Below are 18,340 nucleotides of genomic sequence, written 5' to 3' on the forward strand. Positions count from 1 at the left end.
ATTCCTCCCCAGGTGCAGGACATTGCATTTCTATTTGCTGAACTTCATGATGGGAACATCAGACCATCTTTCCATCCCGTTGAAAGATTAAATTAAATTTGAAGATTCAAGAGAGCCTTGAGACTTGTTTCAGTGGTATTTGGTGAAAACACAATAAGCAATGGGCACATATCAAAAGACAAGAAATTCTATTTAAACAAAGCAAAGCATTTTTACAATGGGTGTTATTGAGTGTTGGAACAGTGTGTGGAACCGGCATCCTTGGAGATGTTCAAAATCCAATCAGACAAAGTCCTGAGAAGCCTGTGCAAGTTGCTCCTGCTCTGAACAGAGGGGTTTGACTGCGGATCTTCAGGGACCCCTCAGCCAAACTGGTGATACCACACAGGAGTCTGCATAGCTGGGAGGGCCAGAGGGGTTGACTATATGGCAGATGCACCCCAATTGGACTATTAGGCTTTAATGGATCTGGGCAGCCTCCCTCAGACCTGCTTATCTTGGTTTTATGGTCTGACTTCTGAGTCTCTGCTGTTGCCTTTCTTGGGTGCTGTGGGACTGGGGGTGCCCTTTCCCCAGTGTTATAAATAAAACCAATGTTCAAATTTTATGTTCCTGTTCTAATCCCAGTTTATGTCCCTGGTTAAGTTGTTAAAAAGTTCTTACTTGTTTTATCCCTGCCTTTAGTCATTTGTACCCCCCCTTATTCCCTTCCAACCCGTCGGGTAATTTAGCCGCTGCTACCCAGGACAAACTTCCGCATTTCCCATAAAGACTTGTGCACAGGTGCATATTGAAATCATATTACCACCTGGGAATAAAGACAGTCCTGGACAACGAGCCACTCTCAAGGAACATCTAGCAAACCACACTACGGAGGCAGCAAGGACCTGAGGAAGCTGGGTATGCCAGTCTCAGTCTGATGAGCCAGTCCCCATGACCTAGGCAGTACCTGAGCAGGAAGACTCCCCAGGACTGTTGAGCCAAAAGTGAGGTCTCTGCAGGGTTGCTGCCAGGATAGAGACTCCAGTCCTGCCGACAGCTAATGATGACAGGCCTGTGTGATCCTCCTCCTGGACATTGACCATTGGGTGCAGCGCTCACCCCGAACTCCCACCTTTAGGCCCTGTTCTCTTTAATAAAGGCTTGGTAAAGGGAGCAGAAGGTTTCCTAGCCCTTTATTTATGTCACCCAGCAGCCCAGTTATTCAGCTTGATTCCTGTCCATTAGGGAACAGAAGACAAGAAAAAGGGATATCAGGGGGGCAACAACCAAGTTTCACTTTGTGCAGATGCCATGCCATTAATGCAACATTGTAGTAAGTAATGAAAACCCATTACTGTTCAAGCCTCTGGGACCTCTTCCACATAATCTCTTTTGGGGGTGGATTTTCTAGATGGAAGTATGTGCCTGTGTACAGTCTGGTGCAGATGAAGCAAACCTCATGTAGCTTTGTCAGTTTATGGACATATGCCAAAGATGGCATCAAATAAGAAGCTTTAGGGAAAGGCCTTGTCAAAATCTGAGATTAGTATTTGACCCATGAGGTAGGCACATGGAGATAAGAAAGTATAATACTTCATGTGGTAAGTAATGTCTCTGGCTTTGGAAGGTCACAGACCTGAGGAAAAATAATAATAATAAAAAAAAAATCATGGAAAAGTATTGTGGAAAAAATTCCCTTTATTTTTCAAATATGGAAACTATCTGTATTAACACTGGAAATAACAGCATGAAGAAAAAGCCCTCAGGAATTAACAGAGTCAAATTGCACGAATACCATGAACACACTGTACAGTACTGATCTCCAGTTCTTTGGGCAGAGCAGAAGGACATACAGTTTCATAGGCAGCTCTGACTCCTGGAAAAAGGTGCATGTATCACATACATAAAATGACATGCAGCCTAACTGAAAAATCCATATTTTTCCTGGATTTTCTCTCTTCAAATTAGTATTGAAGAGTTATGTCCTTATCCAAGAGCTACTTGTGTATTTACACATTGAGATAGCTCTCTGTTTCATGCCATTTGTAATCATTATAAAGAGATCTGTTTGCAAATATGAGAAACTTAGAAAGTTTCTGAAGGTTGAAGCAGCAGGACTGCAGTAAAGACTGCATAAGCTCACAAATATCTGGTAATTTTAAAAGATGGTGGATAAAATTATAAAATACCTTTCAATTATCCAGTTTTAAAGGCTGAGTTAGTACAAGGTCAGCACTGGATTTAGAAGGAGTACAAATACTTTAGTATTCTTGACTGAGCTCTGAAAGCTTGGCCTTTGCCTATACAGGTGCAGTGTGGATGCGGATCTTTGAGATGTGTACAGACAAGGACACAGAGGAGAATTTTTTCTATACATTGAGAAGTTCTCATTTCATCACCAGCAGGTACATGTCAAAATTGGCATGCATTGAGCTCCTTTCTGGGAAATCTGGCTTTGAAAGACTCATTTCTGGAACGAAGTAGAACAGCCTCAGTTTTTTAAGTACAGGGTTAAATGAGTAAATCAAGGTGGGCACCAAAATTAAATATGCAGGTTTACACATAGGGAGACTGTAATATTGGCTTTCCTTCTTGGATTAGTAACAAAAAAATTGACTCAGTGTATACGTATGCTTGCACATATGTACCCCTTTCATATATATGTATAGATATATATGTAAGTATATGCAAATTTCTGACAATACTTTGATGTTGAGGTACTCTAAACAGATAATCTCAATCATAATCTGGTTAATAACATGGGTAAACATCAGAGCTGAAATCTACAAACTGAATTCTGAAATTCCCAAAGGAAGACTGGTTTGCATTATTGGAAAATTATGCCTCTACGTGTTTGTGCTCTGTTAATCTTGTGTGGAAAGCAGGAAACCACAAATGGCAAGGCTTGGTGCTTACCACTTTTTGGGAACATCTGGGAACATGTGGATGCAATGTGGTATGGAGATATCACCCTTTTGTGATATGTGTACATGTCTGCTAACAGGAACTGAAAACAGGTTAGGCTCCTGCTGAGTTTTATTGAAGTATCATTAGGATCCTTTCAGATAGCTTTTAGAAATGATTGAGCTGGAAAGACCCTTTGTGATATCTAAGCCAGAAAGTATGTGCATATATTATAAAGCCAGAAGGGACCCTTATGACTTTCTAGTATGACTGTCTGTGTAACCCAAGCCATAGGACTTCCCAGAATTAATTCCCATTTGAGCTAGAATCCAATCCAACAATCTTCTGATTCATCCTTCAGTTTGCCCTTTTTATACAGGAAGTCTCTTCAGGATTAGAATTCAATGTTTTCTTGAAAAGTTGGACAAATAGTCTGAAAAGAAAAAAAAAACAAAAAAACCAAGAAGCAGTTCAATATGGACAAATTGAAATTACTATACTTCAATAATAATAATAATAATCAACTGCACAAACAGAGACTGGGAAATTGCTTGATAGGCAGCAGTCCTGCTTAAAATGATATGGGAATTACCATATATTACCACTGGACTAGTGCTGATGCTATCATGCTGTTGTTAAAAAATAAAGCACTTAACTGGGTTTTATAAGCAGGTCTGTTCTTTATGAAGGTTTAGACTCATCAGCTGAGCAGTGTTACTGATAAGCTAGTGCTGTCTTAGCTCACTATAGATACAAGCTGATGCAGTGTATCTGAAAACTCTTTGATTAAGATCCAGTCCTCAGATAGAGCCATCTCATCAAAGGAAGAGTCTAACCTTGCTAAGAGTTAGGATAAGATGAACAGACTTGAGTTTGCTGTATGTATGCATCAGGGACAGTTATCCTGATCAGTCGATGCATAGCCTGCTAACAACCATGGTAACATGAGTCCGAGGTCTAAATCTTAACGTACAGAAAATATTCTTTCCTCAGTGCTCATTAATAATAAATCTTTAGTTGGATTTTTGTGTCATTTTTAGTCATTCCACTTCAAGAAAGATGTGGAACAGCAAGGACAAAGTCCAGAGGAGAGCAACATGAATATTACCTGTGATATATACAGGATCTGTTTAGTCTAGAAAGGAGAAGAGCAGACATTATAAAAGTATTCAAACAAGATTAAAAAAGTGCTACAAAGGGAAGGATAATAATTTGTTATCCAACTCACTTGCCTCCTGCTTGAGTAGATCTCTTGTCAAAATAAGCAACCTGCCTTCAACAGTCAGCAAACAACTTGTTGCCTTACAGTCTGGAGCTAGCCACTGCTAAACAGAACTACTGCACACTTCTAGTTACCATGTTCTACTACCAGTCTTACATGAAGGAGATGCATCTGTGCATTTATCTCAGGTTCCAAATAATTGTCCAGCCCATAAAAATACTCTGCCTACAGCATGTCAGTGTGGCAGCACCTGTATGTAACCCTGCAGTTTCTGAACAACTAAAAAGAGCCTCAGGATCTGGCTTTGAACATCTCAAGAAATGTGTTTGAGGAAGCTTTGTTAGGGAGGGCAGCATGGGCAGGTGTGCAGTTGTGATTGGCAAAGTTGACTCCAGCAATGCCTCTGAGGTCTTCCTTCCACGATGTGCATCTCTAAGTGTAGGTCTATGGCTAGGGATGAAAAACATCAGTGTGTAAAGCCGGGGTAGAGGGGTGTAAGTGACATAGTGGTTTTGGAATAAAGAGCAGGCCTCAAGTGAAAACTTCCCAGTTTAGATAGTTCCTCAGTGGGTCAGGAGGCTGCTCACTGCTATTCCTGCTCTTAGCCATTACTATCCTGCAGTAGCCCAAACACTGTGGATCCTTAACATCTTCCTGGCTGAGTTATAGACATTCATTTTCTGGATGTTCATGGACTTGGATGTTATGGAACAAGTCCCAGTGGTCCTGTTCACTGGTGTGAGAGATACCAGCTGTATTCCTGGCCATGCCAAGGAAAGGGGAGAGAGCATGGATGAAGCAGGTCACTACTTCTATCTTTAGACTCTGAATTCCATTTGGTAGGAATCGAAAAATATATCCTGAAATATTAAGTCTGGTATCTGTCAAACTTCTGCAACCACTAAGAAGTGATTTGGCTCTGCCTATAAAAGATAAGGACCTGTGGAAAGACAGAGGTGTTTGAAAGCACATTCTAGAGCAATGTGACTGAGAGGAAGTCACTTCTGAAAACAGGCAGAGATGACCACAGGAATAATTTCCTTAGGAATCCTGTGATGAGGAGTGATACTGTTTTCTGAGAAAATCTGGCACAGAAGGGAGTCATTCCTGGCATGGATGTCCTACTCAGCTGCTCAGATGGGAAAACTGTTATTAAACTTTGTGTTTCCTCTTATGGTTTCAGCAGGATGAGAAGAGCTTGCTAAAGAGAAATGCAGTTAACTGTTTTTGGCAGACCTTGTTAGAGGGGAGAACTTTTTCAAGACTGAATAATGGATTTAATAATTTTTTTAACTGTTTGCTTCTTTTACAATCCTTTAAGATCTTCCACTGATGAGAAGCCTATTGACCCCTATTGGTGCTACCAGCCATCTGTCCCTGCTGTATGATCCCGCATTCCTTCAGGAGGTGGGTGACTAGTATGGCAACCAAGTTGGTTGCCAGTGGAGCTCTCAGGAAGCATCAAGTGCGTATCTGTGCAAACACCAGGAGTGTGAGCAAGGAGGTCAATGCTAAAAGCTTGTTTGGGTGAAGGTACTAACCAAATGAAGACTTTGCAGCTGTATCTTGCAGGACAGAGTTACAGTAACATTTTGGTGCCAGTCGACTGATGGTGGTGCTCCTGAGTCATGTGGCTAATTAGTTCAGAAATAAAGGAGCTCCTAGTCCAGCTCCTTCACTGTGTCTTCCTTACTCAAGTCTAACTATTTGGCCTCATAAGAATGACTAAATCAGGCTTTCTTTGCAGTTTAATTATCTCCTCTTTAATGCCAGTCAGAGAGAAATAGGGGAGCAACAGGATTAGGGAAGACTGCATGTGGCAGAGGTGATAGAAAAGTGTCTTTTTCTGTCCTCCACTCTGGACTTCTGTCTCAAGTTTTCGCTTTTTACAGCATTAATTTGCGCTCTGCTGCCTGATTTCACAGCGCAGTCTCCCTCCTGGAGTGCCTGTGGGTGTCATTCTGTGGGCAAACCAGGTGGGAGAGCTGTTCTTTCTCCTCTGTCCCAGATTTACCAAGTTCGCAGTCTTGCGCATCCAGCTCATGCCGGGAGAGATGCTCCACAATGCCAGCCCCGAGAGAATCCCCCAGGACGTTGGTAGTTGTTCTAAGGCGGTCCCTGAAAAATCAAAGAGAAAAACGAAATACAGTTTCAGAGTAGCAGCTAAGGGGATGAAGATTATTTTAAGAAACATCTTCAGTGAAACTTTTTCTGCTTTCTAAGTCATTCTAATAATGGATACTTCAACGCTGACAGGAAAATGACTCCCAGAGAGCCTTTCTTGATTGACATCCTTGAGCTCAAGCTTCACATTCATTCCTGTTTTATTGCACTTCCAGTTTCTTACTGAAAAGTTTTGGACTTGACACCAATGAAGAGGAAGGCTGCTTTGTTTCTACATGGACACTGTCCTTTCCAAAGGCCTTGCTGCAGATGGCCTCCCCACATCTGTTTCACTTAAGTTGCATTTTGTTTTACAAAAAGTGCTGAAATTCTGGTGCAAACCTATGACAGAACTGCTGTGGACACAGATTTCCTCAGCATGGACAGCATGCACTAAGACAAGGCACAAGATTCTTTGAGCAAAATAGCACATCTAAAAGATGTTTTGCAATGAGTTATTCTTTACAACCACAACAGTATGTCAGAGCCACGGAAGCTGCCACCAGTCCAGCGCCCCATCAGATCCTTCAGTGGTAACAGTGGCACCTGATTGAAATAATCTACTCTGGGTGAGCACAAGAAGTAACCTGACTTATTAGGAGATTTTCCCAACAAAGTCTGTTCTTATGCACAATCCACAGGAGAAGTGAAGGTATTCTGCAAATCTGTTTCCAATTGGTCAGCCATGGCTGGGAGCAGATTTTGGCTGTTATGGCTACAAACCAACAATACAAGACACAGAAGAACAGAGGAAATATTGACAGTGTATCCATCTATCAGGATTTTGGTGTTTGAGAAGACAGAGAGGTGGAACTGTGCACAAATGCATTCTTCAATCTGGTTCCTAAGAGCACTCCTATAAAATCACTTGTCCCAAGTGATTTTATTTCAAAGGGAAAGAAAGCTGAAATGTAGCAGTGTGGCTAACTGCACCCATGTGAACACTCTTCAGCCTTGTACAGCCCAATCTCATCCCAGAACTATCATTCTTTAGTGTGGATTTGCTTATTATTGGCACAACCTTTTCCTATGACTCTGCAGATAATTTCTGTGCACATTTTAAATAAAGCAAATGGAGGACATTCTGTTTGGTCACCAGGCTGATCAGCAAGTGACGTCTGATGCCTTGAGTCACTGAAGAACATGGCGAAGACTCCAGCATGGGCAGAGAGGGCTACTGTGAAAAGGTCTCAGGAATACAGGCGTGTTTTAAGCTTAACTGTACAGCTTAGTGAGCCTGCTTTTAGCAAAGACATCAGAAATACAGATAAGGTCTGTAAGCACTGGCAGGAATGCACAGCAGTGCATGCCTGCTGAGCAGGGAACTTACAGAAACCAGTCCACAGCGATGATCAGTGTAATGTCTTCAGTAGGCAGCCCCACTGATGTCAGCACTATAACCATTGTCACCAGTCCTGCCTGGGGAATACCTGCAGCTCCAATGCTGGCTGCTGTGGCAGTGATGCTGGAGGGAACAGGAAAGCAGAGCTATCAGCAAAGGGAAGAAAAGAGTTGGTCGCATTTGCAGAAATGTCAGGAGGCAGCTCAAACTCATCATTGTTTTGGCAGCCCTTCTGCCCTGATCACCAAGAGGGATGGTGACACATGAGACATCAAGACAATGCCAGGCTGCCCCTGCCAGACACCCCCTCATAACAGACTGCACACCACAGCTTTTCCTAAGACCTGGACATGCAAGAAGGGCTCAAGTGGAGCCTCAAATACATGATGTCCACATGTGCTTTGACCCCTGGAGCTGTAGTACAAGCCTTCTTTCCCATACTTTTTTTTCCATATTGTCTCTTCTGTGCAAAACAGGAATGTGATTGCACCTCAGAGAAAACAACAAAACTGAAACCCTTTCTGTAGTCTCAAAACTCTTTCAAAAGTCACCTTATTGTGATGATTTGCCCAAAGTCAAGTTCATAGTTGTTGACTTGTGCAATGAAGATGGCTGCAAGGGCCTCATACAGAGCAGTGCCGTCCATGTTAATTGTGGCTCCCACAGGCAGCACAAACCTCGTGATGCGCCTGTCCACACCATTGTTTTCTTCCAGGCACCTGAAGGTTATGGGCAGAGTTGCTGAGCTGAAAGGAATTTACAAAACCACATGAATTGCCTGTATGCTGACTTTGGAAGAAGGACTAAGCCTCTGCCTGTTTTTTGACCTTACCCACCTGCTTTTTCACCCTGCCATGCGAGCCAGAGGCCAGAAGCTGCTAGGAGAAAGAACAGTCTAAGCAAAGCTTCCTCAGATATGGTGCACACTGCAGTTGCACATTCTGACATGTCTTTTCTCAGGGGGTTGGGACAGTGGCTGTATAACCCTGAGGCTGATGATGCTGGCATAGCACCAAAAGTAGGAGGATTCAGGGTAATAAGGCAGAGCCTCAAGACCAGAATTCCTTTTTCTGCTGTTAAAAAAACTTGAGCCCTTTCTCATCCCTCTCAGTCCATAAGACAAGAATCACATGTGTTTGAGAATATATCTTGCAGGGAAAGCAAAGAACTGTTTCTGAAAGAGAACGTGAGCAGGAAAAATGTTATGTGTTATGGTATGAGAATGTATGTGGAAGAGCCTGCTATGTGTTTGCCAGGACATGAATATAACCAGAAACATAGCACTTAGTGAGACAACAGTTACCTACCATCCCTTGTTTTGGCTGTGTGACATGGCAGTCTGAGTCATTGAACATACTGGTGTTGATGCCTTTGCCCAGGTCTCTGGGAAGTTTAATGACAGCTGCATACAGTCTGTGTGCCTGGGAGAGATGAATGTGAAAATGTGTGCAAGTACATGTGTGAGAGGTATGTGCATGTGGAATAATGCTGTGATTCAGCAGGATATTTGTCCTGAGCTCAGCATTTCAGTGGTAAGCAAAGTCAACCTCATGTTCTGTCAGGAGGTATATGGATGGGCCATTCAGTGATGGTCAGAGCTAGTCATGTGAGTAGGGCTTCTGAGCAGGACAGAGGGAACCTTTCCACTCCCAAATGAGCTTGTCTGGTTCACTGCAAAAAGCCGCTAGTGCTAGAAATTGTGAGACCACAGTGCTGCATTGAGAGCAATGGAGTGCTAAGATGTAGTACTCTGTCAGCCCAAACCCCACTCATACATAGCCATCATACCTGGAGGAGGTGCCCAGGGCTGTGATGAGAGCCTGCAGGAGCCCTGCAATGAACACCCAGGGGTTTCGGTGAGTGACAATGAAGTACAGCAGGGGTAAGATGCAAAGGGCATGAATGAGGAGTCCAACGATAACAGTGAGTGTGTACATCCCCAGCTGGCCTCCCATCACTGCTAGATCATCCATCTCCAGGATTTTGCCCGCAATTAAAAACATGATCCCAACTGGAGCATACCTGTGACAGAAACACAAGGCTGACGGTCAGGACTGGCTCCCACACTTTCACACCAGCTTTAAGACATGCTGTCTGTGTTAAATAAGTCATCATACCATAACTGCTCACTGCGTCTAATCACTGGTTTATACCACTTGTTTCTTTTCTAGAAACCTGGAGAGAGCTGGGACTTGTTCATCCCATGGTCAAAAATCAGCTCTTGGTGCATGCCTGGGGACCTGAGCACTGTTTTGCACACAGCATGGGCAGTGGTGGTTTCCTCCTCGTTTTGCGTTTTCTACATTTCTACAACACTCTTTGTAGAATTGATAAGGAAGGTTATGTAGAGAAACCTTCAGAGTTCCTTCCTTTCCCAACAGAGCTTGGGCTGACAGTATTTTTTTTTTCTCCTGAGAGGCACAGGAAAGTACAGGAGAAACAGGGAATCAGGGAGTAAAAGCAAGAGTGTCCTATAGGCTCTGGGATATCACCCTTGCTGTCTTCAGATGCTCACATTTAGGGAATATGAATATCTAGGGATTCCAGATATGGCAAAACAAGCACTGGGCACATCAACACCTGTAAAAGCAGCCATGGCTCATATAAAACCCCATTTTGAAGTACCTATATTTTCCATTTCTTGTGCCTTTTCCCTCCCCTCCATAACAATGCAGCTGACAAGCAGCAGTGAGGCTCCACAGAAAAGAAGACGTAAGTCAGATATGGAGAGAATCATGGGTACTAATATAACAATTCCAGAAAAAAGAAAATTCCAGCTCTGTGGCCACACCTCTAAGGGCTGGGCCTCTGCAGCTCAAGAGCTCACATGCAACTCATGCACAAGGCTCAGAGATCTACATGCCAAACTCCAGCTTAGCCTGGGAGGTTTGGAAAAGTTTCAGGAAAGGATTTAATAAATATTTCATTTCCTCTGACCTTCCTGTTAGAACACATCCTTGGCTGCAGCCAGTGACCAGATCTCCCCAAGAAAAACACGCTCCTGGGAGATGATCTGCAGTCTGTGGCTACAGGAAGGCATGCAAAGGCAGTGTCCAAGTGTAACCAATGTTCTATACATAAACACCCTGCCTTCCTTCGTCTAAAGGGAGGTTTAAGGAGGGGTGTTGAAGGTCTCTGTAGTAGTATGCAGGTCTACTTGTTGCACTGTGCTCATGCTCCTGCTTCTGTGCCCTCAGGCAAGTCTTACCTGTTCTTAGGAAAGCAAAGCCCCAAGTTCTGGTTCAGACATGGAGTAAAACATCCTGGGGGAGTGGGGCGTCCCAACATCTGCTATTGGCTCAGGGATATTCTTCCCCTTTGTACCTTTTTCTGTAAGGCCTGTCCTGCTGTGCTCAGGATTTTGCTCTGAGATAAAAGACGGTGACTTAAAAGACCAAGCAAAAGAAGCTGGAGGGATCTAAAATGGGAGAGGGTGTCAGGCTGACAGATTTCTTCCCTGTCAGACATTTGAATGTATTCTGCCAGACCCGCATCTATCCTCTTTTGCAGTACCTGACAAAACTTTGAGCCCTAATAGGGTAAAAAGCTTAAATAGCAGTATTTGGTAAAATGCTGCCTTCTAGAGTAGACTTGTCTCAGCCTTGTTTGTCTGGACCATGTGTCATAGGTAGCCTTGCACAGAAAGCAAAGAGTAGCTGAGCTCCAGCGAAGTCATGATCTGGGAAACCTCAAACTGAGAGGCAGTAACTTTGAGCTGTCCTCAACCCAGCTCAGCTCTCAGAGCTACTGCATTACTACATACAGCTGCCACACTGAAAGCAGGAAAGGGGCAAAGGGTTACTGTGATTCATAGCTAAGTCAGACTCCTGGAACACAGCTGGAAGGAAAGCCTTTGGTGAGAAAGCCTCACACCCTACTCTTGTTGGTGAGGCTAAGAGATCTTCCACTCCAGCTCTCTGGTCTTCCAAGGATGTTTCCAGAAGCCTCAAGAAAAGCAAGTCCTGGTGTACCTGATACTTCTAAGGCAAAAACAAAAAGAACAGGAAATGAAATGTGAACAAATATCCCATCCAGACTTTTCCCTCCAGCTTGATGGAGCCAAAATAGAGCTGTGCCCATCTGCTTTTCCTGTCTTGTGCATGAAATCCTTAAAGCTACCCCACTTCTCATCATGTCAATGGAAACTGCACCTGCAGACCTCCTGCTCCAACCGGCCGTGCTCCTCACCAGATGATAATGGCCACCAGCCTCATGATGGCTTCGTTGAGGCAGTTAAAGAACTCCCGCAGGGCCCGTCCCTTCTGCTTCATGCTGCCGATCATCAAACCGAAGCACATGGAGAACACTACCAGTCCCAGCGCATTCACCCCATTGGCTGAGCCTGGGATGGGAATGATTTCTTCAAAGGTCAGCACCTCGGAGATGGTTCCCAGGGCATGAGTGACATTCTCCATGATGCTGGTGAAATTCTCAGGTACAGGGATCTGAGTGGTTGTCACACCTGCTGTGACATTACTGCTGTGGAGGATGGTTCTGGTGAAGACCCTGGTGCTGTACTGAGTCTTGTACTGAAAAGACACAGATTATCAAATGCACTCACAGGCCCTAGTTCAGATGATCAGAACACATGCTAGGCTCTTACATCCCTTCTTAAAGTAAGGAGAGTACTGTAAGTTGCTGCTGACTGGTGTGGGAAACTTTCTTTGCCTGTTCTCAAGGTCCCCAGTGTAGTGCTTTCACCAGAAAGTTCAGAGAGTTCATAGAGCAGAATGTCAAAAGAGACCATTAGAGGATCTCATGTCATGAGGACTGAGATATTCTGGCTTCTCTCATAACCCTTTGTGCTGCTATGAAGGGCACTAGCACTGCAAAAGAGACATATTCTTGAAGAATCTATTCCATACCACTGCCAGTTCAAGCCTGCTATCTGAGATCATGCAAACCCTTCCTGCCTCTCTGGGATGGGATGGAGGTTGAAGCCCCCATGTACAGACAGTTTGAAAAGTTTGCATGGGGGATGCTATAATACAGACTAAAATCTGCAATGCCTCCTGCAGCAGTCAGACTTGGGGAATAAAGTGCTATTCCATCCCTCAGAGAAGTAGATAGGACCATGGTCCAGGGCACAAGGCACAAAGATGAGATTTCATACCTGTTTGAAGCAAGCTTCTACCAGGTTGGGCGGGAACATATTCCTGCAGTAGATAAAACAAGGAAAGCATTATTGTCCTGTTGAACTAGGAGGAAAACATGGTCTTCCTGGCCAACTTCTTTGTCCTGGAGCAGTGTCTGAGGTCACAACTTTCACAATGTCCACTTAAGCCCTTTCAGTCTGACTGACAGAAGAAGAGAATATGCTGATCTGGACCCAGCACCTCTTGCAACTTGACAGACTTCCACTGCATGTTTTCAGACTCCAGAAGGTTATTCAAGTATGTGGAAAGAGATGACACACATACTGCCCTGGGATAAAGGTATGTTGTAAAACCGTCATCAAACACAACTGAACCTTGAAACAATACCATACTACAATGTTTAATACACTGCCTTGGTCTCAGCCTCATCTCTACAGCTGTCATGTGAGCTCTCTATTATTCTGCACCTCAAAAATATGGCATTATGCCACTTGAGATGGTAAAGCCTTGCAATTCACTGAGTAAGGTCACAGCAAGGGAAGAAAAGGCAATGTCTTGGGAACCATTTCCTTTGGTCATTGAAGATAAATATTTGGAGTAACCTTTGCCATGTGAATTTCTGAAAGGTAGGTAGCCACTGATGATTTTCATTATTTGTTTTGTTGAGCACACCATGACCTCTTACATTAATACCTCTGGAGAAGGAGTGAATTCCAAGCCAAGCACTCAGTCTTGGAGTGACAAAGCCAGTTAGCTAGACTAAGCTAGAAGTAGTAGGCTTGCCAAGACTCAGCCATTAACGTCTTTCCCGAAGACTGTATGCCTAAAGCTGTGATATTTCAAAAGGACACTCCATGGAGGAATGTAATCTCACTGATATAGTCTCATCATGAGACCATTTTGTTTACCTACCTCACCAAGTCCATGAAGGCATCTGTGGTCTGCACCTGCTCAATTCTGCCTTCTCGGTGAAGTTTGTCCTTAGATCCTTTTCCTGGGTGTATGATGATCACCATGAAGATGCCGATGAAGACAGCTATGATTGTGGTCACCATGTAGTAGATGATAGCCCGCATCCCCATCTTCCCTGAGACTCTGCTATCCAGTGAAGCCATTCCTGGGGTGTCACACAGAGAGACAAGGTGAGGAAGCCTATCATCTTAGAGAGAAAGGGAAAGATTGAGGAAGGTTCAAAAGGTGCAAGGCACCTGCATGAGTTGGACAGGGAGCTAGGGTCTCTAGGAAGCACAGCCTACAAGGAACAGAATTTGGAGTTCAGGGTGATGATGTTAGGGAAAAATACGGCTTGTGGTCATGAAGAAGCATAGTACTGGTGGATCTTAGTCTGCATTTGGGAATGTAGCAATTTTCTTTTAAAGCTCTCAGAAGGGAAATAATCCCCTCCTAGTACATTGGGCCTTTCAGTCCCTAACGGTGGAATGTTTCAGCAAGTGGAACACCTTGCAGTCCCTTCTGCTGTCTGAAAGCTTGGCTGTGTGTCATATCTTCTTTGAGGATCTGGGTGAGACAAGTCCTCCAGCTGGTGATCAACTTCAACCCTTTTGGACTGACACAAATTAGCCTCCTCTAGGCTGGAGGAAACCTGAAGTTGACTTGGGCAACAAACTTGGAGATATTTGCAGTTATGTAGGATTAAATCCTGGTTAGTGCTCAAGTGCTGGGCATTGGAACCACTGCACTGTGTTATCCCCAGTCTTCTAAGAAAGCACAAGTCTTCTGCTTCTCTGCACCACTACTGAGCCAGCAGGGGTTTCAGTGTGGATCATGTTCACTGTGTCTGTAGATTCATGCTTGTTACTACTAGCCAAGCTAATCCAAACACCTCCAGTTGGTCACCCAAACACTTTGCTGGCCATTGTCTTGGCTGAAAGCAGCAAAAAGCACTTCTTACCTGTAATCAAGCTAGAGACAATGAGAGGAAGAACCAGCATCTGAAGCATACGCATCAGCAGCTCACCAGGGAAGGAGAAATACTTGATCTGGCGATAGGTCAGCTGGTAGGGCCGGAGGGAGAAGGCCAGGATAATCCCTGTGGATCAGCAAGGGATGAAAATGGAAGTGGGACAGTGTGATCCAGTGGTTTGTCCCTGACTCCTACAATGTGGCATTTCTCTTTCTCACCTATTCTCAGTTCCTCCTCTTCCCATAGGAACAACTACTCATTTTCTAAAAGGCTGTGATCCAGTTTTTATGGTATGCTCTCTCCCTCTGACATATTTATGTGCAGAAGAGCCTTGTGTGAAACCACAGGTCTCTGTTCCTTGCCTGTTCTGCTCTTCTAGAGTCTGTTCCCAAGAGGCTCATGAATACAAAATGCTGTGATGAGGTATATGATCTCCCAGACTAAAATAAGTGTGACTACATTCAGATTCTTTGTCTACCCATCTCTTAAAGCTGAGTTCAGCCAGTTAGAGACATAAAGCCTGGATCAAAAGCTAGGGACAACCTGCTATCTGCTAAACAGATTTGGTGTGCATTGCATCACGGCCATTTGCAGCAGTTCTGGTCCTGTCAGGCTAAAGCTGTGGGACAAATCTGAAAAGCCCTTGTGGCTTCAGCTGCACTCACAAGGTGCCTCTGAAGAAACTTAGATGATTTGTACAAGGATTGGTTGAGTACGACCATCAAACTCTTTCTATTGTTGACTGTTTCTATACTGCAGCTAGAAAGGATCAACAAGGACTCCCTCCCACATACACACTGTCTGTTGGGTCTCTTGATCTTGCACACAGGAGTACTCATGATGTGGACACCACCTTGAGCTGTCAGCTCATCAGCTTTACCTCCTCAGTCAAACTGCCACGATAAAATAAAATATTTGTAAAATAAACATTTCTCCATATTTATAAATGGTGCCTGATGTTGCCACCATCTCCATACCTAGTAGGACCGCAGCAATGGTGAAGAGGACAAAGGCATTTCTCCTGAAGAAGCTTTTAGCACTTTCAGCACTGATACTGTGCATCCGCTTCTTGGCCCGTGCCGCCCGCTTCTGCACAGCCTGCCGGAACCGCTGCACCCGGCTGTCGGCGTGGAGCCGCTTGGCTGCATCCTCATTGAGGAACAGGCTGTTGACATGGCTCTGCTCGCTCATGGTCAAGACAGCTGCTTAGTCCTCCAGGCACAGCTCTGCCTATGCTGGGCAGGGAGAAGTACAGGCAGGAAAGCATAAGCTATGGCACATCTTGCCTTCATCTTTAGGTCATTTCCCTGGGGCCTGCTTACAAAGGTTTATTCAAAGGTGATTAATGAATTCCTCTGACCACTTTCAAGGAGCAGACCTTGGGGAAGGGTATCTAAAGGTCTGCCAGGGTCTTGTCACTACTGCTTTGGTGCCTCTAGAGAAGCTCTGGCCTCTATAGCACCCAGCCTGCACTAAGGAGTGGCTTATGTTGGCCTGGGCAGCCAGAGAGGGCTCTATAGCCACCCAGGCTTGTTCTTAGGAGTTTGATCACTTTGGAATGGAATTTATTTTTATCACTTGGCAACAAACCCCTTTCCCATACACAGACTCTTGCAAACAAAACCAAGCAGCAAACAACATTTCTGATGCACCTCCAAGGTGGACAGGCCCATACCACAACAACTTTCTCCATCACAGTGAGTGTGCTGGCTGTTTCTGTTTCTGCCTTTCATGGAGCCTGAGGATAAATCTTTACTTACTGACTTACCTTTGAAACATAACAGTAGTATCAAGTAGTATCTCTTATCAAACTCTACTGATGGGATTAACCTGATGTTCTGTCTTCATAAATACTAAGACTGAAATCAAACCTACTCCAAAGAGATAAATAAAGAACCAATTCTGCTCCATTACCAATAAGCTGCAAGGCCTGGACAGTCTACTGTACTTTATCTGTTTAGTTTTTACTGTTATTTCCATATTCCTCAGAACAAATGAACAAGGAGGCTACACAGGCAAATCAGTCCCTTCTAGAGTTAGAAGGCACCAGCCACCCAACAGTTCACATAATGAGGAAGATTATTGCCTTACTATGCAGGTGCCATTTTCCTTCTGTCACTGTGCCTTGACAGAGGGAAGGTCTGAAAATTATTCTTGTTCCCAGGAGTTTGCAAACCTAAGTTAAGCCAAAGAAGAACAAAGTCACCTTAGCACATCAGCAAGTGCTAAGGAAGACCTTCTTTGGTGTTCCAAGTCAAATAAGAGCTAGTCCGTTTGTAATCCTAAATTTAAATCAAAGAAACCCTCACAAATGAAACTATATTCCCTATAAATTACACACCTAGTATCTTCCATTTGGACCCAGAAAAATGCCTATCATGAACTGAAGACATTGCCTTAAAGAGGAACTGTTTCGTGTTACAAGAATGCAAGGTTATGTGCACAGTAGGTGGAGAAAAACCTCCATTCTGAGAGAAGGTTTGTTTGCATAGATGCTAATGCCTTCATGAGGTTCAGAACAGCAGACACACCTGAGGTGGCCCAGCCAAGTCACTCTAAGCCCTCCCAAGGCTAAGCTGCGCAAAGGCCACTGGCAAAGATGACGGGTATTTGCTGCAGGAACCTTGCAGTGCTGCTGTGGTCATCCCAGCTTTCAGATCAGCAAACAGCATTCTATGGATTTTGAGCCAGTCATTCCAGCTTAATCAAGCAGTCCATTCCTTACTATACCACCCCACTTTTATCTGTTGACAGAGACAATACACACCAGACATAGTGAAGTGAAAGACAAAGTGAAAACTTTACCTGTTTTCTTTCTTTTCACTGCCAGTCCTGCTTTTCACAACTACACATGAGAAAAAGAAACTGCAAGATTCTTCAAGTTTATTGAGACTGTGCCTCCTGAACCTGGCAGTAGGTTTAGAAACTATGAATTCAATCCCCTTGTGTTCCACAATAAACTTGTATCACTTATAGCCTTCCAGATACAGAGTTGAACAAATTACCTGGAACAGGTGACACAGGAACACACCCTGGTGGGTTTGAATGTTTCCAGAGGGAGACTACATGACCTGTCTGGGCAACTGTTCCAGTCGTCTGCCACCCTCAATGTGAAGAAGTGCTACCTCATGCTGAGGTGGAACTTTTTGTGGTTTAGTTTCAGGCCATTACTCCTTGCCTTGTTGCTTGGGCATTCAAATGCTTCCTAATGTCCAGTCTGATTGTCCCCTGGAATGACTTTGGGCCATTCCTAGTTGTGCTGCCCGTGGATCTCAGAGAGAATAGTCCAGCACCTCCCTCTTCACATTCCCTCTTGAGTAAGTTGCAGAAAGCAGTGCTTCCCAATCTTCATTTCTCTGAAGGCGATAAACGCAGAGCACTCAGCTGCTCCTTGTAGAACATGCCTTCCAGCTCTTCAGCAGAAAGTTCACCCTCCATTCCCCTCCTCTGGACATGTTTGAGGACCTTCACATTCATTTTCAATGTTGGGGCCCAGCCCTGCACACAGTGCTCCATGTGAGGCTGCAGCAATGCTCACTACTATGGGATAATCCCCTCTCTGGACCTGATGGTCATGCTATGTGTCATGTCTTCAGCATGCAATTTGCCCTCTCAGCTGCCTGGGCACACTGCTCACTTCTCTTGAGCCTGTGGCCAATCTGCACCCCCAGGTCCCTCTCTGCTCCTCAGCCGCTCCTCTCCCAGTT

At 44.3% G+C, this 18,340-nt stretch overlaps 1 protein-coding gene across 8 annotated transcripts in view; it reads right to left on the reverse strand.

Moving 5' to 3' along the window:
- Positions 1-1,669: 1,669 nt before the first annotated feature.
- The window catches only part of LOC131589301 (excitatory amino acid transporter 4-like), a 42,898-nt gene continuing 26,227 nt past the window's right edge, over positions 1,670-18,340 (reverse strand). For 5 of the 8 annotated variants that reach the window (XM_058858599.1, XM_058858597.1, XM_058858600.1 and 2 more), the window contains 9 exons: positions 15,611-15,868; positions 14,622-14,759; positions 13,622-13,826; positions 12,727-12,769; positions 11,802-12,142; positions 9,402-9,635; positions 8,165-8,359; positions 7,602-7,736; positions 5,654-6,226 (listed from right to left, as the gene is read on the reverse strand). In XM_058858599.1, coding sequence (XP_058714582.1) covers positions 6,028-6,226; positions 7,602-7,736; positions 8,165-8,359; positions 9,402-9,635; positions 11,802-12,142; positions 12,727-12,769; positions 13,622-13,826; positions 14,622-14,759; positions 15,611-15,824 — 1,704 coding nt within the window. In that variant the 5' untranslated portion in view covers positions 15,825-15,868 and the 3' untranslated portion in view covers positions 5,654-6,027. Of the gene's footprint in view, positions 3,320-3,994; positions 4,022-5,639; positions 6,227-7,601; positions 7,737-8,164; positions 8,360-9,401; positions 9,636-11,801; positions 12,143-12,726; positions 12,770-13,621; positions 13,827-14,621; positions 14,760-15,610; positions 15,869-18,340 lie in introns of those variants that run through there. The other 3 variants (XM_058858605.1, XM_058858604.1, XM_058858602.1) reach the window with 3 other exon arrangements.

This window comes from Poecile atricapillus, chromosome 28 (genome assembly GCF_030490865.1).
Source record: "Poecile atricapillus isolate bPoeAtr1 chromosome 28, bPoeAtr1.hap1, whole genome shotgun sequence".
Lineage (NCBI taxonomy): Eukaryota > Metazoa > Chordata > Aves > Passeriformes > Paridae > Poecile > Poecile atricapillus.